The sequence below is a fragment of the Tiliqua scincoides genome, chromosome 3, assembly GCF_035046505.1.
Source record: "Tiliqua scincoides isolate rTilSci1 chromosome 3, rTilSci1.hap2, whole genome shotgun sequence".
Classification (NCBI taxonomy): Eukaryota; Metazoa; Chordata; class Lepidosauria; order Squamata; family Scincidae; genus Tiliqua; species Tiliqua scincoides.
In genome coordinates this window covers 168,623,369-168,647,411 of record NC_089823.1, presented here as the reverse complement: position 1 = coordinate 168,647,411, position 24,043 = coordinate 168,623,369, and the positions used below count along the sequence as shown (strand labels likewise).

Below are 24,043 nucleotides of genomic sequence, written 5' to 3'. Positions count from 1 at the left end.
AGCACTTCTGACAATAGTATTGTGTGTTACACAATTCTTTTATAGATAGATAGATCTGAGCTGGGTAAGGCTTACTATCATGCATGCATGCATGCATGCTGAAATATGTGTTGGCTGGATTATAAGAAACAAACTGTTTCATAAACAACTGTTTCATAAACATTCACCCCAGCACTGTCTTTTCTAGTGGCTGTCTGCTGGTATTCTTTTGCATCTTTTTAGAATGTGAGCCCTTTGGGACAGGAAACCATTAGTTGTTTGTTTGATTTTCTCTGTAAACCACATTGTTTTCTGTTGAAAAGCATTATATAAATACTGTTATTAATAATAATAATAGTAACTCTGTGGTATTTTAGTAGCTCTTCTGTTTAGTGCAGTGTTTCTCAAACTGCGGATCGGGACCCACTAGGTGCATCATGAGTCAATTTTGAGTGGGTCCCCATTCATTTCAAAGTGCATTTTATTTTTAATAGTATGCAACTGCATTTGGGGAAAAGTGACAGATCTGTACTTTGAATCAGCTGCTATGTACAGCGTATGGTTTTAACAGTGATAGTCAATGGGGCTTAATCCTTGGTAGGTGTGAATAGGATTTCAGACTTTGAATCAGCAGCTACTGGGAGGATTAGGAGGGTGGTTCTTTATTTTAAATACATTGTAAACTTATTTTAAACTTTTAATTTAATGGATTTGATTTTGTCACATGGGGATGTTAAAAATTTTCCTGCTTGATGATGTCTTTTCCGGCCATGACATCACTTTTGGGTGAATGACATCACTTCCAGTCTACTTCCTGGACAGATTGTCATATAAAAAGAGGGACCTGGTGTTAAAATGTTTGAGAATCACTGGTTTAGTATACTGAAAACTGGCAAAGAAGGTTAGAGGACCTACAGCTATTATAGTAAAACTGACATTGGTGTCTTGCAATAGAGGACTGACTTTGGATTCTCCCCAGTAAATCTCCTCACTTTAGACAGTATGAATTTCTGTTGAGGCTAACTTTGGGTACCTTTACAGTTAGTTAAATCACTCACTTGCAATGAAACATCACCAGTCATAGTAGAAGACCAAAATTCAATGGAAACTCAGATTCCCTCTCCATAAAAGGCAAGATATCTATTGTATCTGTTTAAACAAGGGGTAGACTTTTGCCTTTCTACATCGTCCCTTGTCAGGCAGATATATCTACAGTGTTATATGCAGCAGGAACACAGCCCGAGCTGAAGAAGGCAACTAAAGTTGCCACAAGAAAGAGGAATGAAGTAAAATAATGCAGAAAAATCAGGTCAGGAAGCCTTGATTTTTTTCCTATATGTTGGGAAAACTTGGCTGTAGTGGATGGAGTTGATTCTAAAAAATTGCACAGATTTTCATTTCAATTTGCAGCACTAGAATTTTCTGTTAGATTGTGTATCTGCAATTGAAATACCTTCAGCATTCTTTCACTGCTCTATGTTTGTTCCTCTGTCCAATCCAAACTGCACGGTCAGTCCCAGATTGAAGCACAACTCATAAAGTGGCCATTAGTCTGGAGCACTTTCAGTATTTGTGAAAATCACCAGGAAAGAAATGCTCTAATATTGAGGAACTGCAGATACTTTAAATTCTTAGTATTTTATGGGTCGTATAGTAAGAATCAAGGGCCACAAAGTTAAAGAATATTATTACTGAAGAAGGGTGTGTAAGCTACATATAGTTATACCCAATGAATTTGTGTGGCATGGCAGCCCTATTTGGTAATAAATATATGAAAAAGAGGAGGGGGCATTTCAGAGACTTCATATAATTAGATTTAATACATGATCATTTTAAAAAATATATTAGCATTATACAGTTGTGCATTACTTAACAACAGGGATGCAGATTGGCACCCCCATCATCAAGTGAGGCTTTCGGAGGCTTGTTCTGCGATGCCTCTGAAAGGCGAGGGGAACTATGGTCCCCTTTTCTTTGGAGGCTCAGAATGCCAGTTTTGGGTGAAAAGATGCGACTTCCGGTTTGCTGGGAAACCGGAGGTCACATGTTTTCTGTCGAAATGGCAGTCTGCCTCCAGAGGCAAGGCAGTGTGTGACTTTCCTTGGCATAGGAGGCTTTGCAGGATGAACAGGAACCAATTGCAGGCTGTCACTGGTCAGAATGTTGCTAAGTGACATTCACCTGTAGTTATAGTGTGGGGTTTTGTTTAAAACATTATCATTAAGGTAATTTACAAATATGCAAATGTTTTTTTAGAAATGTTACACAGGCAAAAACCTGCCACTCAACTCTCTGTGGGATTTAGTTTCGCTAGATATGAGGATTAAGCCTAGAAAACATCACCATGATGCAGAGATAATGTACTTCAGAGATTTTGTCAGTACCAGCAAGTTGATGACTTGGCTCATTGATGCCTGACCTTAAAAGCTTGGTCATGTCATGGTGTGCTGTGCCAGAACAGTGTTCTTGAACATGCAAAAAGCTTTCTAGTTTTTTATTTTGTGCTAGCTAGAAGATCAGATTTGGGGGTCCATATAGTTAAAACTCTTAGGCTGTAATCCTAACCACATTTTCCTGAGAGTAAGCCCCAATGAACTAAATAGGACTTACTTCTGAGTAGACCTGGTTAGGATTGTGCCCTTAGTGATCTATTTTGTTAGGAGATTGTAAATGATCATGAAATCATATGGTCCCTCCTGTATCCTCTGTTCCTCACCACAATTTGCTGAGGGAACCCTATAACAGTGGACAGTATCCTTTGTTAAGGCTGATGCCCTGCACTCCTGCCTCCTACCTCCACCCAGCAAACTTCCCAGTGTAAAGTAGATGAGCTGACTCTGAGAAGCAAAAGAGGAAATGTGTGGAAGAGAGTGAAGTGGTAGCGGTGGCGGTGGTAAGGAGGTGCAGGGGGTAGCAAAGCACTGGGCAACAAACTTTAGGGGGGCAACAAGCTGAACTTGACACTAGTGGCCAAAATTGTGAAAACCTTGGTATATATGAATGATAACATCATGCAATATTTCATTGGAAAGGTAATTTAATGCAGAATGCAATGAAACAAACCACATTTGAATATCTGTATTGTAGCAAAAGTTATGACCAGTTAACCAGAAAATGAAATCACAACTACCTTATCGAACACTCCTTAACTCAAAGCTGACCTATGAGACTGGTTGTTCTGAGAGCCATTGAGATGTTGTTATGATACATCATGGAACCAGTAAGGTGTTAATATGAGTCATCTCTCATTTCCATGTATTTCCATCTCATTTCTCTATCTGTATCTCATTTCCTGTATCTCATTTCCATATAGTTACCCCTAAATACTGGGTAAAGAGGCACTTTTTCAAGTGGTGCTTCTCTTATATTTAGCAGAGGGAGAATAACCATTCCTCTTCACTCTAGCACAGTGTCAGTAACCAATAAAGGGTCCACTTTATTTTTATTTATTTAATTAATTAAATTTGATTTTTTTTTTTTTTGTCATGGAGGGAGACTATAATATCTTCTTTGACCCCAGGTAGCAGATAGATGTTTTAGCTGTGCCACTGACTAAGGGAAGGTGGCAGAGCGAGTGGGTGGTGAGCTGCTTGGGGGAGGAGTTGAGTTTTCTCCCCATTTTCACCCAGGTGTGATGTCACTTCCAGTGGGGACATCACTTCCGGGGCATCATTTTGAGCTCGGCACTGGGCTACATGATCATTAGTTACACCATTGATTGGTAGTGTCCTAGATTGTCTCTTCAGGTGTGGGGTGGATGTTAACTAGCCCTAGCCAAAATTTGTACCCTGTCTTTCCAACAAGGTGAAGCCCAAGGCAGTGTGCATACAGTTCTACAAAGGAAATAACTATATACAGTAGGAATTCTTATCAATGACCAGTTTGTCCTGAATTAACACTTTTCTGAACTAACCTCCACAGATCCAGATGCAAAAGTTATTTTGACCAAGAATTTACTCTGAACTAGATCAGTGCAAGACCATCCCAATGACCAATATTTTGTACCTTATATATTCTACAGATTCAGGCTAATGTGCTGATTGCAAGATGTACACCAAAGCATACTTACTCTGCATCCACCATACTCCCATTTTGTCAGCATAGTAAACCCTACTTGCTAAGGGTATTCCCCATGTTATCTAAAAGCATCTCAGACTCTGAGGAGTCCATGGCTTTATCTGTGAGGATAAATTAGTTACATGCATCCCTCAAGAAATAAGTACTTGAAGCTAGCCTTTCAGCTACAAGCATAATGGTGTAATGGTTGTCTGTCCATGACCATCTTTTGTTTACTTGATTGCTTGCTAATGCTCAGGAGTGATCAATAGATGTGTCCTCAGTGGCAATGAATGTGCTCTGCCTATATGTGTGGCAGGAAAAGAAACCATTTTAATTGCATTTTGCATTTGGGTAGACAGAGAGTGGAAGTTTCTGAAGCAAACTGCACTGGGATGCTCACTTCAAGGAGCTGCAGTGGTTGCTTTTTTCTAATCTGGAGCAGGATTAGCAGATTAGAAAACCTGCCTGCTTTAGGAGTCCACTTGGTTCCCAAATTTTCTTCTTGTATGCCTGTAAATAAAAAGATTTTACAAATACAGAGGGGCAGCCCTTAGGGCTGAATTATGGCTTCATCAGCACTGGAATGTTGGCTAGGATTGGACCTTTAGAAATATTTATGAACTTTACTTAGATATTTCCCTAATGTATTATGTACTCTCTTTATGCCCTCTTCAGCATGGTAATGGACAATACTTTGTGCAATCATTTATTTCAAACAATGTGTAATTAATTTTTGCCTTAACTTTGATCTGTCAGTTGTTAGTGTTTCTAAATTTTTGAACTGAGAACACAACTGCTTTCATCAGAAAATGTTGGTATCAGTTTTATGTGAGATTTTCCTGCTGTGTTTTCCTATCCAACAGCATTAAATATTGGCAGCCATATTGAAAATTGGTGAAAATTCAACCGTCAGATTCCGAGCAGATTATATTTACAGGCACTAGCAGGGAGTTTTTATAATAAAAAATATTTGGTACAGTCACAGAGCTGCTTACCTTAAACTAATTAATGCATTTACTGCCTGCAGGGTGAAATTAATGCTTCAGATATATTTATAAAATGATGTGCATGATCGCAGGTATCACATTATTTTGAACTACAGCTTGAAATGCCTTGTAGAAACATAGAAATGGAAATGCCTTGTAGGGGCTTAGAAATACCTCAGAGCAACATAGCTTATATACTATTGCACCTGAAAATAGTGCACCTGCACTATCGCACCTGGGGGAAGGGAAAAACATGATGTATCAAGAAACACAGTGGTTTCCAAGCATTTTAGCACTGAGACCCACTTTTTAAAATGACACTATATGAAGACCCACCTAATTTTATGAAACAAAAAAAAGTATCATTTTATCAGTTGCTGAAGCTTCATTTTTTATCCTTTTTATTGTGGTGGTGAGGTGCCTTCTGGAGTGCTTGTTTAGCTCCACATTCATTAGATCAGGACCTTTCTGGTGGCCTTTTATTCCCCTTGGCATGCCCTTCGAAGTGGACTAAGGCATGTCCACGTAGTCGGAGAACAGTACCATACAGGGAGGGACTAGTGAGAGCTCAGCCTCCCCTGTGATTGTGCAACCTCTCCAAAACTGATTCTAGCGTGTGCACAATCACAGGGGAGGCTGAAACTGTTTTCACTGGAGTATGACAAGTGAGGCCATGCCTCCCCTGACTTCGCATCCCTGCTGAGAACACCAGGAGAAAAACAAGGCAAGAGGAGTTGACCAGAAGCTGAGAGACTACATTTCCCAGAATGCATCGTTCAAAAATAAGAGAAAGCTTAGACAAGAGCAAACTGATAAGACCCTAGTTCCCAAAATTTAATTATAGACATTCACCTTATAAAATCAAAAGGCAGGCAGAGCAGGTCATGGGGCAGAGCAAAACAATGAAAGAATTATGAAATGTAGTGGGGGGAATGCACTCATCCCTTGTTACAATTGGATTTCAAATAGACCTTTCTAAAGAAATGACAGTAAACAAAATCTGTTTGCCTAAGGAAACTCTCTTAGCAATCAGCTAGTAACACAACTCCATGTGCTAATGAACCCAAAGCTGTTAATATGGTTTCTTCGGTTAAATTGATTCATGAATTTTGAAGAGAACATTATCTAATGAATTTTCTTTGAATAGAAAGCAATTAAAAGGACAAATCAGTCTGATTAACCCCAAAGTCACCCTAGTGCCACAAATGGTGTACAGTTTGAAATTATATCATAAAAAACTAGAGCAGATTTGCTATCTCTTCGCCCTCTGCTAATCCATGTAAATTAATGAACAACAAAGTTAATTTCTTTGATGACCCTTTCTAGTATCACCTGGATTATGCTGATGTTTAATTTGCTTAATGTTATAATAAAGGCTAAACAGATTTTTTTTCCAATGAGGTGATTATCATTCTGTTCAGTTAAGAAGTGATTTTTTATTATTATTATTTAAAGCAAACATTAAATTATGTGGGTTTCTTTTAAGAACAAAGAGAGACCTCTTTGCTAGACAGAGTGTGAGGTGCCAGAATAGGAAAAATACAATCGCTTCTGAAAAACGGAGTTTGAATCTTCAGAAGAAAACACTGTTCAGTTTTTCACCTGGAGTGTACCACACTGCCACATTCCTTCAAGCTAAAAGACAGGGAGGACTCAGCTGTCCTGGTTGGGGAGCTCTGTGTTGCTGACTTATGTGATGATAGTACTGTAGTTCTTAACATTTTCTGAATCTGCAAGGTGTTTCATAGAACTACTTCAGGATAATGCAGCAGCTTTGTAAGGTAAATACAGTAAATGCTATCTTCATGTTACAACTGAGGCTGGTAAGCAGTGGCTTGTCCTAAGACCAGAGGTGAGATTTAACTGGGAAAGGCCTGATTTACAGTTCAGTCTTTTAGCTTTTATGCTGCACCAGTTCACAGAGAAAGAGAGAGAGAGAGATGCATCCTAGCTCAGTATACTGTTGGAGTTGGTGCAACTCTGCTGTCCAGAGGGGGCAGGATGCTGTCCAGAAGGGGTCAAGCTATGGCCCAGTGACTCTGACCTTTCTACCTGTTCTCTCTGTGACCCTTGTGGGGTGTGGCCCTAACCCTTTATCCTTCCCTTTTCCTCTGAGCACTTCCTCTTGTCCTCTGACCACCAAACTGTTAAGATGAGCACACCAGGGCTCTGATGCCCAGGCCATCTTGAGCACAAGGCATGCAGGCTGAGACTGCTCCAGGGCCTTGCTATCTCTAAGTGTTAGCTGAACCTCTGATCCCAATCAGATGCTGTAAATATACACTCGGTGGAACTGTAAGTAAATAACTTCCTTTTTTGCAACTTTAACAAGCCATTGCATCTTTGTCTTTTTCATTGAATAGCAGTCAGCCGGGTAAGGGAGGTTCCCTTGGGTGATACCCAAAGGGGGGGTCTGCTGCTTAAGCTATGCTGCTTCCCCCCCCCCCAAAAGAGGAAACTATTTTTAATTTCCTCCAACATTTACACCAGGGATGGGAAAACCCAGCACGGCTCGATTTGAATCAAAGCTAGAGTCATTCTCCCCACCACAACTCAGCTTGAAAACAAGTCATAACAGGGACATTTGTTGAGTCGCCAAGTCGCCCTTTCACAACTCTAAAGGACTCGAGTTGAGTTGCCCCCTTTAAAAAGCCCGCCATGGAAAAAAACAGGGCTGCTGCCGGGGTGTGTGTCTGTGTGTCAGAGTTCTCTTTAAACACTCCCCTGCTGTCCCTGCCCATCTGTAAATAGGGCAGGAGAGGAAAGAAGGACTGTGTGAGAGCCAGGAGAAAAGTGGCAAGAGGGAGGACAGTCGTGTGCAGCAGCTGCGAGGCTTACCAGGATGACCCAGTCCTTTGCAGTTCTACTCAGAAGTAGTCCAATTTGTGCCGGTCATTCAATGAGGTTCCTCCCCACAAGTAACAATGGAGCTCAAAGCAGCCATACCATCAGGTGGAAATCATGATTGCTATATGCTGCCTCCCCTCCCTGGGCTTCTCTAGCCAATTGTAAGGCAAGAACTCCCTTGGCTCCTCCTCCTGTCCTACCTTAGCCAAAGAAGATATCTGAATGCCCATCCTTTGTCCAATGATCATTGGGTCCTTCATATCAGAGATGGGCAAAAGAGCCCACTCCTGCTTCACCCTCTTGTTCAGATGCATTAACCCTTCCCTGCTTCATGACTGGAACCTCCCTGCTGCTCACCCGGTTGGAATGGTGGACTCACAAGGTTTTTCACACTGCAGAAACAGTAAGCAAGCACACCCAGACATAGGCAGACTCAAGTCAGCATGCGTGGGGATGAGTCAGGGGGGCCTTGACTAGAGTATTTTTCCGAATCTTCCATGTGTGCAACAAACAAGTCTGTGAAAAACGTGCATTTTTGTGATTGGAGTTCCCATCCCTGCTTTACACTCCCAGTTCCTAACAATTTTCAACATCCTGAGGGATCTTAAGGACTTAGATTCTTAAAGAGATTTGCTGTGGCAGTTCTCAGTTTTGTAGCTTCGTGACAGAGCACGGCTTTGCGTACAGAAGGTCCCAGTTTCAATCCCTAGTATAAGCAGATAGCCTTGGGCAGAGACCCTGGTTTGAAATCCTGGCGAAGTTGCTTTCAGTCCAAATAGACAATATTGAACCAGGCGGATCAATAATCCTGCACCTGGTCATAGTGTACCAAAGTATACTTTTTTTTTCCTTTGTTGAATAGATTTAAGTGGTAGACTGTGGCCTTCTATGGACACTCTCTTGCTCCCTTAAAGGAACATTGTGAGAGCCACTTCTCTGTAGATTCCTCAGTCAATACTGTTTTAAAGGCCTGCAACCATCTGGTTATGGTCCATCATGTGGGTCTTTCCCCATGGAATCAGCACCCACAGGATGTTGAGAGTGTAAGAAACACTGTCTCCATTGACACTGCCCACTTGGTTGTAGACCCTTTAAATGTAACACAGCTCTGTGGAGTGAACTCACAGAAAAAAACAGCTTCTAAAGCAAGGGTCAGCAATCTGCAGTCCACAGACCAGCCCATAGTCCCAGACAGAAATATCCACCTGGCCCACGGTGGTCCTATAAAATTCTGTCTCTGTAAGGTTTACAGGGTAAGCAGACTAAGGGCAGAAGCTTCCTTAGAGCATCATCCTCTGTGTGGGCATGCATCCCTCCACACCACGTTGATTTCTTTTTTCTTATCTCTATGGCCTAATTGGGAAGTTTGTGCACACACATCAAATATGTATGTGTTCTTAAGTAATGACAGGCCTGGCTTCTGACCCCCAAGTGGAAGAAGTTTGCCTACTCCTCTTCTAGAGCATTTCTGTAACATCTCTCTGTTAGCACTGTTGCAGAAAATCAGTGCAGGTACAGCAGTGTTTCATTGTGTTCCAACAAAGCATAGTCTGTGTCATCTGTGCTCTCTCAGTGGTGAGACCATGCTTGGTTACCTGTGGGAAGTTTTAATCACCAAATTCACCATAGCTAAGTCTCTAATTACCAGCCTGTAACAACCATGAGAAGGTTCCTTTGCTTTTCTCCATGCTTTACTAGCAACAGTGTGAAAATGAAGGGTAACTCAACATCAAATGAGTTACACTTTTATTTTTTATAGGTTTCTCTCTTAAATATGTGTCCTGGATTCAGAGGCAAAATCTGTTGTTGCATTTTCTGCTCTGTAAAATTCTGAGGGTAAGCTTGGAGGTCTGTGCTTTTAAAAACCCCAAAAGCCCCACCTGCATTCAGTCAGGGTTATAATACTGGTTGCTGGCTCTAGGGTTTCTTTTCCAGCGTGCCCTAGCTGAAGTTTGAAATTAGGAGATACAAGAGCTTTATAAAATAGTTCCTGTCAGTTATTCCCTCTGCCTTTTTTTTTAATTTGACTGCATGCTAATTTATACTCTGCCAATTTAATGGAAAAGCACATTGTATGCATTAACAGGATAATTGTACTGGAAGCAAATTAAAAATATAGGAAAATCAAAGTGCTGAATGCCTTTTTAATAGTGATCAATTACTTGAAGCACACTCTCTAATAATCATGAATTTAAATATAGAACACAATAATAGAACTGATTGCTGTGGTAATTTGAAAGGGAAAATATTGCAGTTCATACTCTAGTTTAAATGTCAGCTCCTGACTATTTTTATCTTTGTATTTTTTAAATATATAATTTTTCTCTTGGTTTTGTTTAAATCGTGACTCTGAACAGTATGTTGCTTTTTCATATTTCCTTTCAGCTTCATTCACCAGAGAAGTGTTGTGGACCCTGTTGAGAGATGTGAAATTTGGAGAGGCTGTTTCTTACAAGCAATTAGCAGACCTGGCAGGCAACAGCAAAGCTGCCAGAGCAGTGGGAGGAGCCATGAGAAGCAATCCTGTAAGTTCATGTCAACTTTGAAATAAAGTTGATGGAAGATGGTGGTTTTAGATAGAAAGCTTTGTGGGCTAAATGTCATTAGATTAAATATATCTGCTGTGAAAACTGCTCTACTATGAGTAATAAGGTCAGTAAGTGTTCTTAATCAGCATTACTGCATAAACCAGTTTAGTATGATTTATTTCCCCATCATTTTATTTGAAGCAGGAGCACTGCATTTCTTTTAATGCATCAACCTATACAAATTTAGTTCATTTTTTTTTTTTTTTAAAGAAGGCTTATGTTTTATGGATAGGGACATGTTCCACTCAGGGATCAGTTCTCCCATAGTAGCGTTGAAAGAGTTTGGAAGCACATTTTTTTCTTTTTAATCACCTGAAAGCAGTTCTGGTTACATGAGCTCATACACTGTGAAAGGGCAAAATACCACCTACATTCATGAAGGAACAAATTGGACTTGGATCCTCAGCATGTCAGATTCTGGATTTCAAGAGCCAGGCACGCTCTGGCCTCCTCAACAGGGTGAGTCAGAAAGTCATCTTCTCGCTGCTCCTGTGACATAGCTCCATTAAAAAACAATGCATCTCACCAATGAAGGCAATGTGGAACGCAGCCTTTTAGCTATGTTGAGATTTGGGGGTATAATTATAAATTAATTTAGCCACTTTTTCCCCATTACTGACGTGTGGCCTGCAATTGCCTCAAATATTTTTTAATTTCAGGTTATTATCTTGGCATGAGAGTTGGCTGACATTTATGCTCGTGACCTATGTTGTAAGTGTGAAGCTATCTAGGTGTTGGCACAAAGCCTTAGAGTGACCTTACTGATTTGCTTTCATTATCAAAGGTGGGGGAGGGAAAAGGCAGTCAGCCTTCCAATGCTGCTGCTTTTGGCATTTTATAATATAACCCTTTTCATGAAGTAAACTCTTAGAGAAGCACAGTAGATAGTGAAAGAATGCACGTCATACATTTATTTTGCAACATTTAATAGCGTTTTCATGGAATAGGTGATGCATAGGCAGTGGTCCCTTTGTGAACCATTTATTTATTTGCTTAGCTATGTAAACTGCTTTGCCAACTGCTTTTGGTTTTGGTATGGAAATATTCTTAATACTTGCAGCACAGCTAGTGGGACACTAAAATTAATCATTCAATACCATTTTACCCAAAGGGAAAAAAAGAGGGCTAAATTTGAACCAAAACTCATTCTTGTCCCCTGCATCTGTTTCCCATCCAAAGTCACAATCAGTTTGAGAAGTTTTCCCAACCCAGTTCCCTTGTTGGGTCGTGACCCACCAGTTTGGGAACCACTGATGTAGACAATAATACAACTCCCTCCACAAGCCTCCCTGCTGCAGCGCTGAGCTCCAGTTGCTCGCTGGAGCTCATTTCCGGTTCGTGGTTTACAATCGGAGCTCCAAACACGAACCGGAAATGAGCTCCGATGAGTAATCAGAGCTTCGTGCTGCAGCGGGGAAGCTTGCGGAGGGGGTTGCAAGCCTCCAGAAGGCTTCACGACACCTCCCCCAGCACATTTCAGTGCTCCCGGCACTGCTGCAATCACTGCAGCAATGGTGGGGACCCATTCCTGTGCCATTCCCCTTAAGGGGGAATGGCCCATTTCTGGTTCCCCTGTTGGGTTGTGACCCACCAGTTTGGGAACCACTGATGTAGACAATAATGAGATAGATGGAATCAGTGGTCTGACTCAGTATATGGCAGCTGTTTATGTTTCTATGTCATGAAAATGCAGTTTAGACAGTGTTAAGCCCTGGAATCAGAGCGCGATGGTATGGTATCAGAGTGCGATACCATAGTCTTTCGAGACTGAAGGTTGCCAACTACTAAGCCCTGGAAACTGTCAATTTACAAATCAACTAGTGAAGCTACTGATCTCGCTCTCTCTCTCAAGTAGAACAGATATTGGAAGGAAAGGAAGCTTGAATATACGAAGAGGCAAATTTAAATCATCTATGTATCTCCAACCCTAAAGCACTGTAGATAAATATCAACCACTGATACCTCCCTAAAACAGCATTGTTTTACCAGACCAAAATAGAAAGACCCAAAAGACAAGATAGATGGGCGGTTGAGTGGGCCCATAATGTCCATAGTGCAATTATTAATCCATATAATCATGTAATCATGACTGAGTACACATGCTATGTTATTAGATACTCTTATTAAGTTGGGAAATTGGGGTAACAAGTCATTTTTGTCCAACGTTGCATATACGCAACAAGGATCAAATGTGTACAAATGTGGGCAAGGCATAAATTGGTTAATGACAGGACATTTATTTCCAGATATTTTCAGGCTTAGGCCTACATGGCATCAAAAGTGGATTGAGTGAATCCATACTTAGATTTACTTAGATACATACTTTTGTCAAAGCTAGTATGTGGTGGTTTTATCACTCTGAGCTTCCATACCTGCATCTTATGCAGATTTTCATTGTTTTGCCAGTCTATCAAACATTTTTTACTTAAAAATGCATAATGATTCAACATACATTTCCAGAGCAGACAATAAGACAGTCCAATGAAGGCCCATTCAAACTAAGAAAATACAATGCAGTGTCTTTAATAAGTTTATTAAAGATGAAATACTTTCTTAAGCATAAAGGTTTTAATGCTTCTCTGAACGGACCAAACTCCCAGATTTGGCAGACTCCCAATAACAAGGAGTTCCACAAGTGCAGGGCTCTTGCCAAGAAACATCTATTAATACTTAGGACTGTTGTAACTTTGGCATTGGAACCCAAATCAAGATTTCACTACTGGACTTCTATGAACAGTCATGTTTATAGTGTGAAGGTTTATTCTGGACTAATATTTTCAAGCTGTCTTCAAGGGGAAACCTCGCACATTGCTCATTACAGCAGCCCAGGGCATGTGCAACAAGAGAACTGCTGGCAAATCAGCTGAAGTTGCTGAAACACATTTGTGGGGATGGCTTCCTTTTGAGAGTCTTGGATAACACTGAGGAAGCACCAGGAAGCACCACCAAGCTCATTACCTGTTATTTCAGGGAAACTGATCTTTAGTCGGTATAAGCAGTGTAACCACTTACCGTTCTCATGAGCAACATCATTTTGTCTGGATTAACTTTTTTTCACCCTCAATCTATCCCTTTACTACCATAACATCAGGCAGCCTGTTCAAGGGCAGTCTTGCCGCATGAAATCAGATAAAAAGGAGAAATTGGATGTCATTAGCATACTGATGACAACATCGTTCTAAGACATCAGGAAACTTTTCCCAGCTTTTCATGTAAGTGATAAAAAGTGTGAGGGACAAGACAGAACAGATCCCTGTGGGGAGGGAGACAACCCGCATGAGAGTTCCTCCTCTCTTATAAGAAAGCTCACTGAACTTCTTAGATTTACTGCAGAGACACCATTTAGAGTTAAAAGTGACAAGTTTTAATGCAAACCACCTTTTGATTCAAATCATGGGTGATTATTTTCCAGGAATAGCTGTTTATATACTGGCAGTTAGGCTGCTATACACCAGTGTTGTGAACTAGTCAAGGAGTTGGGTATGTATCCAAAAGGCACAGATTCCTCCTTTCTCCCACCAGGGATAACTGTGTTGAAAAAAGCAGGGAATTTTGTAGCACCTTAAATACTTACCAGTTTGTTTCAGCATGAGCTTTCATGGACTACACTCCATTGATTATGAATTATACAAAAGAAAAGAATGGTGTACTTAAAATAAGAGAGATCTAAGATTTGATCTGTACTGTATCATGTTCGACGTATGTATGCATGAGTCCTGAAATCTGCACCTACTCCTCTTGGTACCTACACCAACATGTCCGTAAAGTGGAACAAGAAACAAACTAAAGACACAATTCAAATTTATCTCAGTTTTGCTGCACATATTATAAGCAAAAAGCAGGAATTTTCACACCTCCATCTGAAGTTTTATTATCTTTGGAATATAAAGACAAGTGCTGCACTTATTTAGAACTTTGAACAGGAATCTGTCCACCACGCAAGCTCCAAGGCAAGTGTGAAGCGCCAACATGAAACTGACCTTTGATAGAAAAAACAGTTTCAGGCATACCTTTGCATGCCTGCAGTTGCTCCTTGTATTGAAATGAAAGGCAAGGTAGTGCCTTGTATGCACCAAGCTCACAAGAGATTGCTGAATCTGTGTGTTAGTCTTCAACAGTTGTTTACAAGATAGCCTTTTCATGGGTTTCTGAAATAGTTACCTTTGCAAAATGGTTGCTATGAGTGTGTATCAAAAGTCTATCTGTATATAATTTCTTCAGAAGTCTGAACATCTTTTTAGATGGTGAGCCTTTTGGGACAGGGAGCAGCATTTATTTATTTTGCCATGTAACATTTTTTGTTGAAAGACAATATATAAATATGGATAACAATTTACTTCACAAAAATCAGGAAACATTTATTTTAATACAGGATTTCCTGGGGTTCTAAAATTGTGTTGTTATTGGAAATCATAATTTCTAGCAGCACTATTCCTGAGTTGTCTCCCTAAAAATGTGTGGGGGGTGTTTTTTTTTCCATTTTGCAAATCTTGTCCACTTAATTTCTACCGTGTGTGTTCTACAGGTTTCCTTTTGTAGTTAGGTTGATTCACATAATTCATGCACTGACCTACAACTTTATGAGAAGGTGTAAAAGGTGCCGGCAGCAGCTGAAAGAGGCAACATCTATACTTTAAATTATGCCAAGGACATGGTGAAGATGGTTCACCTTTTTCTGAAGAAAAACTTCAAATGGTTTACTACAGTTTAGATTGATTGTGAGGGCTGTGTCCTCAAAGGGAACTCATAAAGTTCAATTAAAAATCTCATTAGAATAGTATAGGAAGATCAAAAAGAAATCATACAGACCCATGGGAATTAGGGTATGTTGAGCTGATTAGTCCAAGACCCTCATAAATGACTTTTCTATGACTTAAATAAGGCATCTTGAGTAGTCTGCTAGCAGAAGTAGCCATATAGGATTCCCCCATTCTATATACTTATGTTATCATTCAAGCTAAAACCTGACACTAACATCAATCTAGCATAAGTGAAGTGTGTTATTCAGTCAAAGTGTGTAAAACATTCAAGAGTTGAGTAATTGTGCATTTCAGAGAAGATTGTGAAGAACTGATTTGGAATGTGGTACCCACATAAACCTAGTTGTGCATTAATTCCTGAGGAGGCTTGCAGTACTGGAACAGATGCTGGTTGATATTACAGTATTTGTTTCTATCGGAGAACGGGGAGAAAAAGCAATAGGACATGAGCAAACTGAAATATTATTTTTTGCTAAGTGCAATTTCTGTTGTGTGTTATAACTTGATATTTCAGCTGTTTCTATTATGGCCTCACTGATCTATTTTTGACACTTTGGCAGCTTTCTGTAACTATTCAGTCTATCAACCAGTATAATAGGATGGTCAGTTTTCCACTGCATCAAATTGAAAACCCCTAACAAGCAGAGCATCACAGTTGTACAACATTCTGTTCCATCCTCAGACTGAAATTGCTAAATGCAGTTCAAAAGCAATCAATACATTGTGCAGGGAGTTTTTTTTTCTCACCTTTTTCTAAACAAACACATTATTGAGGAGTTAGTTTATTCACAGATTGCCACTAGCGTTAATGACCACCCTGAGTCTTGTTCTGCCAGTCACCTAGCTAGCTGTTGATAAAGATTTAGCATCATGTTCTAAGTGTCAAGCCTGTCAGTAGTGCTGAACCATTTGACCAGAAGAAAAAACGCAGAGGGAGCTATTGATTACAGCTTCTCAGTGTCACTTGTTCACCAGGATTTAGGTATTGATGAGGCTGCGAGTGAAAACAAGCTCTTTCCCTTGTGGGTCTCTACCCAGAAGAACAAAGGCAAAGTTGGAGAAAATATTCAGCTGGCACCAGAATCATAGGGATTCCATTATTGATTGAAAGGCCCCTTCATGTTATTTTTGCTGGAGACAAATCTATGGGTTTGGAAGTTTTATAGCATTTGAGAAAGAGGCACTGTAAGTGATAGATTCATGTATTGGACGAATTAGATTTCCCAGCATGAAAATTTCAATGGAGCTGTAGTAATATAAGCTGCTGAGTTATTGATAAAAATTGCATTAAATGCAACTGAAGCTCTAAAGCAGAAGTCTTTGGCAGTGTTATTCCTCCAAAATATCCTCAGGGCTCTAATAAATTTTTATTGCATTTAATTATTTTTAGTTGGCTAAATATTGTCACCACAATTAAACCAAAATGAAGTAGTGATCAATATTGTTATATTACATTCATGATATAATATTTGTAGTGCATTTCTTTTATATATATATATTTACCACTGCAAACAAAGATACATTCATAGGTTTGATGCCTGATACAAAGCAAGCAAAAGTGTCCTGGCCAATATTTTATTAGTTGCATCTCTGTCCTGCCTACAAGGAACACAGAGGTGACATGCAAGGTTCTTTCTTGCTGTTGTCTCACATTCTTCCTTTTCATTTTATTCCTACAAGAAACCTGTAAATTAGGTTAGGCTGAGAGATGGTGACTGACCCAAGGTCATTTGGTGTAGCTTGTGACCGGATAAGGATTTGAATGTGGGTCTTCCCATTCCTAGTCTGACACTCTGACCATAAGACCTCAGTGGCTCTCGCCATCATTTTTGTCTTCAGCTAAAAGCAGAGACTTGTTCTGCACCTTTAATCTGTGACTCTTTTTCTGATGGCTTTGCCTGCTTTCCAAATGCCCATTGCTAGAATCCCTATTCAGATCTGCATTCCTCAACTCTCCCTTAGTCCCCTAAAGTTGCTGAGGCTCAAAACGGAAAAGTGCTACTGTTAGTACTACTGGGCAAATGGTAAACTTCAGAAGCTTTTAGAGTGGGAATGGGAAGAGCATTACAAAGGATTACCTAGCATTACCTAGTTTCTCATCATTATGAACAATGGAAATAATTCAAGTCACATTGTTGTTCGTGCAACAAATAGGAAACTTGACTCATACCCTTTACCTATGGTTATTTAATAGTGCAATACTTGTTTACTGACTATGTGCTAGTAGATGCATGCTTTAATATACATCCCCCAAATGTACCTCTTTGGCTGGTGAGACACCAGCTTTTTTTCCCTCTGGTACATTTGGGGGGTGTATATTAAAGCATGCATCTACCAGCACATAGTCAGTAAACAAGTATATTTGCTTGTCTTTTGACCTCTCACAATAAGCTGTGGAACGAGGGTTCCATCCGCTGCTTGCTGTTTCACATCTGTGATGCAAAAGCAAAGGAAAGGCCGGCCTTGCTTTGTGCAAGGCCTTTTATAGGCCTTGAGCTATTGGAAGACCTTCATTCGTTCATATAAGTTCCATTTCTAATATATTCATTTATGTAAATTTATTCAAATTTGAAATGCTCTACAGGATTTTTGCAAGTCTACTGCCTATTTAGTTAGTTGATTTCTGCCCTGCCCTTCTGTCCCTAGAGAGGGCTACCAGAGTTGCTTACCACAATAAGCAAAACATAAAAAACAGTACAAACTAAAATCAATAAATAGAAATAATAAAATACAGTAATAAAATCATCATAAAATCCTCCTCACAGGGCCATTGATGTCTCTGTGGCCACTGTGGTGGGGGGTGGGGCGCCATTCACCCTTAAGGAGGCAACAGCAACTGGAGGTGGCAATGGTCTTGGGTTGTAGACCTTGCAAAGGTATTCACACCAATTCTCCATTTTGGCTTCTGTAGCTCATGTAGTGAAGTCCACAACTTGGTGTGCCAGAAGGTTGCCATAGTGGAACATGGAATAGAGCAGCTGGGCATGGCTGCTTAGAGATTTAAGACATCCCCCTCCTCCTTTGGCACCTTGCCCTTACTAACCTATCTATAGTAGGTGAAAGTAGGTGTAAATTTCAACTTATTTGTTTTAGGTAACAGGAAATTCTCTTACTGTCAGTTAATCTGCTAACTCAGTGGTATTCAAACTGGGGCATCGCGACGCCCCAGCCTGTGGGTCCTGGCCTCTGCCCCCTTAATTTGCAGGGGCAGCCAGGAGACAGGGGAAGGCAGCGATGCTGCAGCGGCTTGGGTGCACTTGCCCAAGCCTCCTGCAGCCTCCCGGGGGCACGGGGTGCCCTGTGCAACCTTTGGCAGAGCTCCCTAGGTCAGGAAAAGCGAAAGCGGAGCGATTGCACTCCGCAAAAGCGGAAGTGGAGCATAATCGCTCCGCTTTCCCTTCTGACGGGGCTGCAGGGACTGGGGTGCACCCTCCAGTCCCTGCAGCAGCCGTCCCTTTGTGAGGGGAGCCCTGCACGAGCGCCTGCAGGGCGCCCCAGGTCAGGGAAAGGGAGAGTGGGGCGATCGCACACACAGGGACGGCTGCTGCAGGGACTGGTGAGTGCATCCCAGTTCCTGCAGCCCCCTGAGCGACGTGATCCTGGGGATCGCGTCGCTGCCTTCCCCCTGCCCCTGCTGCCTCCCCCCCCCGCCCCCGCAAAGACTTACTGCGGGTTTCAAACTCCCGGAGAGTTTGAAAACTGCATTGCTTACTGGTTAAGAGGCACTTTTTCAAGTGGGTGCTCCTCTTTTATTTAGCAGGGGGAGAATAACTGGCCCACCTCATCCCAACAGTGTCTTTTCTAGTGGCTGTCTGCTGGTGTTGTATCGTTTTAGATTGTGAGCCCTTTTGGGACAGGGAGCCATTAGTTATTTGATTTTCTCTGTAAACCGCTTTGTTACCTTTTTTTTTGGAAAGCGTTATATAAATACTGTTAATAATAATTAATAATAAAAATTATACTCAGAATCAAACATGTATGGCAAATATAATCATGCTTGTTTGTACATTGTAGCAGAAGTCACTGTGACATTGCCATTTGTGAATCTAACTCTTATAGAAAGGTTGTGTCTCAAGAAAAACACCTTATCACCACATAGCATTGTGTAATCTATGCAAAATGTCCATTATCCCATTTCTCATTGTTGTCCACAGTCTCCCCTCCTTTGGCTCCAGAAGCCTTTTTTTTTCCTTAAAGTAAATTTAAACAGTAACAAGAAGCCCAGTATTTTCAGGAAAAGCCAGCATCAGCTTAAAAAAATGTACTGCAGTCTTCCAAAAATGAGAATTTGGCAATACAAGGGGAAGCTCATTTAGGGCTGCCCAGTGAGAGTCATTAACAAATTCGCTAATAAGTTATGGGGATTGTAGGCACATTTACTCCATTACTTGATTTGAAAAGTAGTTATCATGAGAACCAGGCTGTCTTTATGCTGACTCTTGACATAATACACCGGTTAAACTTTCTGATAATAGGAGTTGGAATGTTTACATGTGCTGTGCAAAACTACAACCTTGTGGTAGCAAACTGTCCTGTGTTTTGTTTTTTTTAAATTCATGTTCAACTATTAGCATTACCAGGGTTTCCGTAATTCTAATGCTGTTGACCTCCTTCACCTAGTTGGTGAAATAGTGAAGCCTGTTCTTGGATTAATTGATCTTGACAAGAGAGGGTGGGTCCATTTTTACAGCTGTTGTGGCTTGGCCCCAATAGCTCACTCAGCTGGCTTCGTCCATGCTTTCATTAACACTGAATTATACAAGTCAGAGGTAGGTCGGTGCCATCTTCCATTTAAAAGAGATGCCATTTAAAGCATGGCACACAGCCATCCCTCTGGCTACCTCAACCCCCTCACTGGCTTTTTCCCTGCTCAGCTAACTTCCAATATGCTAACACAAGGGAATGGGGAATGGATTTTGGGGGAGAAGTTTTGTAGTAGCAATCAGGCACAAAGTGTGTAAATTTTGCCTCAGTCATCCAATATTGTGTCAACTAATGGAAAGAAAGTAGTAACATCCTCTCTATCACTCTCTTTCACATATAAAAATCTTGTGGTTGTGGGAAGGGGAAGAGACAGCCCTTCAATTAAACAAAACCCAAAAATGACGAAGATGATTCCCCCCTCAGTATTTAACTTTAGGAGACAATTTCTCACTCTTCTTAGTAAAACTCTTAAGCATGGTGTTGGACTGAACAGGAGAGAATATTGGTTGGGACAAATGATGAACCACAGACTCCTTCTAAAATTACTTATAAAAGTAATTTGAAGAATTACTGCATTTGGTTAGCCTGCAATTATTATGCTTTTTAAATATTTAATTGTGGACATCAGAAATGCTGTTTGATACAACAACAGTCTGCAGCCAGTGTAGTAGAGTATATATTCCTTGTTTTTAATATGCATAGTTTGTTATAGCACCGGCTTTATTTATTTATCTTATTTCTATCTCACCTTTCTCCCCTGAGAGGACACATTTTACTGTTTATTTGGTATGCTGATTTGTGCAGTATGCTGATTTCTGCACAGCAAGCTTACAATAAGTATATGGTCAGAACAAGAGTAAAGTGCAGTAAGGGGTAAAGACTTGCCATATGTTCGTCCAATGGTACACTTACTGTGGTCATGGTGCCCTGCTTTGGTGGCACCATCACTTGGGTGCTGCCATCTTAATCTTGCATGATTCAAGGAGAGCCAGTGAGAAGAGGCTGCCAGGATCATCCTATGGTGTGCCTGTGAGTTCATCACAGTGCAGAGTTTGGGCACCACAGTGGTAGAGGGAGCCACTGTGGAGGAGCCATTTATAACAGACACTCAGATATAGCTTGCAGATAGTACCTGGTGTCTTTGACTCAGAAATGAGACAAGTTAAAGTGGGGGACGGGCAGCAAACCTTCACTATAAGGACTAGGAACTGGGAGGCAAATGTGAAATTCAATAAAGTGGCCATGCAGACACTTCAGAGGTTTGACAATCATTGTACTGAAGATGAGGTCAGCATTCTCAGTTCACTAAAGAGAACATAAGGGTTTTACTGGATCTGTCAAAGGCCCATGTGGTCCACAGTTCTTTCCCACACTGGCCAGGTGGATCTTTTGGGAAGTCCATAAACCGGAAATCAAGACAATTACCTCATCATATTGTTAGCCCTCACCAATTGCTGTTCGACGGCATAATGTCTCTGAACCTGGTAGCTGTATAGCAGGTCATAGGCATCCTTTATGTATTTGTCTAAGACTTTTGTTTCAAGCTAGTGATCATCACTACATCTTGTGGCAGCAAATTCCATAAACAAATTATACTTTCTATAAAGAAGTACATTCCTTTGTCTTTCCTGAATCTACTGCCAGTCTGGGTCACTGACTTACCCCAATGCTTCCTAAACTCCTACAAGGGAGTTTGGAGCACTGTAAGTTGTTGCAGGGGAGGGGGAAGGAAAGGCAGCAGCACCATCCCCAGGATTGCACTGCTGCCTGAGATTGGAGGGGATTTTTCATTTATCTGTAGCCTTTGCTGCAGTCCTGGGAGGTCTGGTGAGCCTTCCGCAGGGCTCCCCCAAGCTTCTCTAAGTCTAAAAAAAAGAAAAAAAATGTGCACTTGTGGTTTCCTCATGAAAGTGGAAGTGCCCATTTTTTTCCTCTTATTTAGATTTAGAGAGGCTTGGGGAGTCCTGTGGAGGGTTCCCCAGACTCCCCAGGACTGCATTGATGGCTGCATGTAAATGAAAAACCTCGCCCATTCCAGGCAGCAGCGCAATCCTGGGAATCACATTGCTGCCTTCTCTCCTCCCCGCCCCTTAAAGGGGCAGGGACAAGTGCTTCTCTGGCTGGTGTCTCGCAACCCACAAGTTTAGGAATCACTGACTTACCCCAAGGTGTAGTGTAGAGTCATAAAAATTTTGGAAATTGACGTGTGTAGTTTTTATTGGATCATCTTTGTTCACTTGCATTGTTCACATTCACAGCTTTGGTAAGGAGTTGGTAAGCGTGGACTTGCAGAAGCCATGCTAATTCTTTAACACTGTTCATCTGTATGCTCAGTAATGTAAAAGCTCTCCACCAAGTTTCCTGCAACAGACATCAAACTAACTTGCCTAGCATTGCCTGTCTCCCTAGTGAATCCCTTTTTAAAAATCAATGTTATGTTGGCTATTTTCCAATCCTCTGGTAAAGATGCCATTATTATTGATAAGCTACATATTTCCCCCCCAAATCAGCAATTTTGTATTTCGAATTCTTTAAGAACACATGAATATCTATCTAGATTCTCTGGCTAGCTTGTCAGTTAGCCGTAGACTGTCCCCTCATGTCTTTTCTGTTTGATGTAGTTCTTCAGGTGTCCTGAAGAACACCTGAAGAACAAAGTGGACCATAGTATTAGGCCAATGTAGAACAAGGAGATTATCGTAGCCAGGATAAGAGATAATCAGGTCGTAGACAAGATATTTAGAGCAGCAGGTTCTGGAGTCGATACAGGGAAGAGAACAAAAATGTGAACCTATATGAAAATGTCTTACACCAAGTCAAACACTTGGCCCATCTAACTCGCATTGTCTATAGTGACTAGCAGTGACTTTCCTGGATTTCGCTGCTTGAAAATCCAAGGACCTTTTGCATGTAAAGAATGTGCTTTACCACTAAGCTACAGCCCCTCCCCATGTGACAGTAGTCTTGTGAGTCTACACTGGCTGAGAGCCTACTTTGGCAACAAAGCCCCACCCAAGGTGCCCTTACCCAGGGGTTTGGGTGTTACCTCAGGCCTCAGAGCTTTGTGTGGTGGTTGCCTCCCCCCGCTTCCTCCACCCCTGAGCCATCTTGTTCCCTTCTTGGGAAGCTATTTGAACTGTTGGGGCCCTTGGCTTCACCCCATTGTTCGCCTTCAAGCCACGTTTCTGGCTGACCAACCTTATGAGCCTAACACACCTCTAAATATCCTTCTCTGGTGTTCAGCCCCTTCCCCTCTAGTCCAACCCATTCCCTGACCTGCCATAAACCTGTTCCATGTCTGCCGCAGGCAGCCCCTGGCTTCTGGCTGTGCTTAGTTCCCTGCTACCTCCTTGGTCTCTCCCCTTACTCCCTTCATACTTGGACACCTCCCTGGTGGTCTGTGGCATGAGACCTGCCTGGTTAAGCAACCCTGTCAGCAGGTTATACCTGGGTTGCAGTGCCAGAAACGTCAGTAGTGGCCACAAGGCTCTCACAGCTCACAGCTTCCATGGTTGGCGGTGCTGCCTGCAGCTCGCCGTTCTGCTCAGGTAAGTCTGTTTCTGGGCAAGTCTGAATTGGGAGCCAGGGAAGAAAAAAAAGGAGGAGTTGAAAAGAGATTGATTGCATGCCTGGAAGCAAGAAATTGTAAAGTGCCCACTACAGTAACTAATTAGGAGAGAGGCAAGGGTTTAGATGGAGCAAGATTATCTTTTCCTATGTTACCTTTTGTTAGTTTCTCCTAACAGAGAAAATATCAGAGAAACAGACATGTAGGATTGTATTTCAACAGAAAAGGTACTTGGTTGATTTGAAGAAAGTAGGAAGGCAAAGAGAGAGGCCTGTGGAACACTTACGCTAGGTGAAAGAGGAAGAACACTCCAAGAGATAAGAACACAACCAAAAGAATACAGAAACAAAGGGGCATGAATGTTAGGTAGGAGTGAATAAGCAACTGTGTTCAAAGTGATAGGCAAGAATACAAGACTCCCTTTGAATGCAGAAAGGTTTTGGGCACTGACGAGAGTTGATGTGTATTATCCTTAGGTAAAAAACTTAACCTAAAGGTGAGACCCTATTATCCTAGCCAGTTAAGTAGCTTTTTCGTAAAATGAAGGATTGT

General features: G+C 41.3%; 1 protein-coding gene across 1 annotated transcript in view; it reads left to right on the top strand.

Annotated features, from left to right (window-relative positions):
* MGMT (O-6-methylguanine-DNA methyltransferase) overlaps window positions 1-24,043 on the top strand; it is a 229,596-nt gene that overhangs the window by 203,648 nt on the left and 1,905 nt on the right. The window contains exon 5 of the mRNA XM_066620619.1: window positions 10,257-10,396. Coding sequence (XP_066476716.1) covers window positions 10,257-10,396 — 140 coding nt within the window. The remainder of the gene's footprint in view (window positions 1-10,256; window positions 10,397-24,043) is intronic.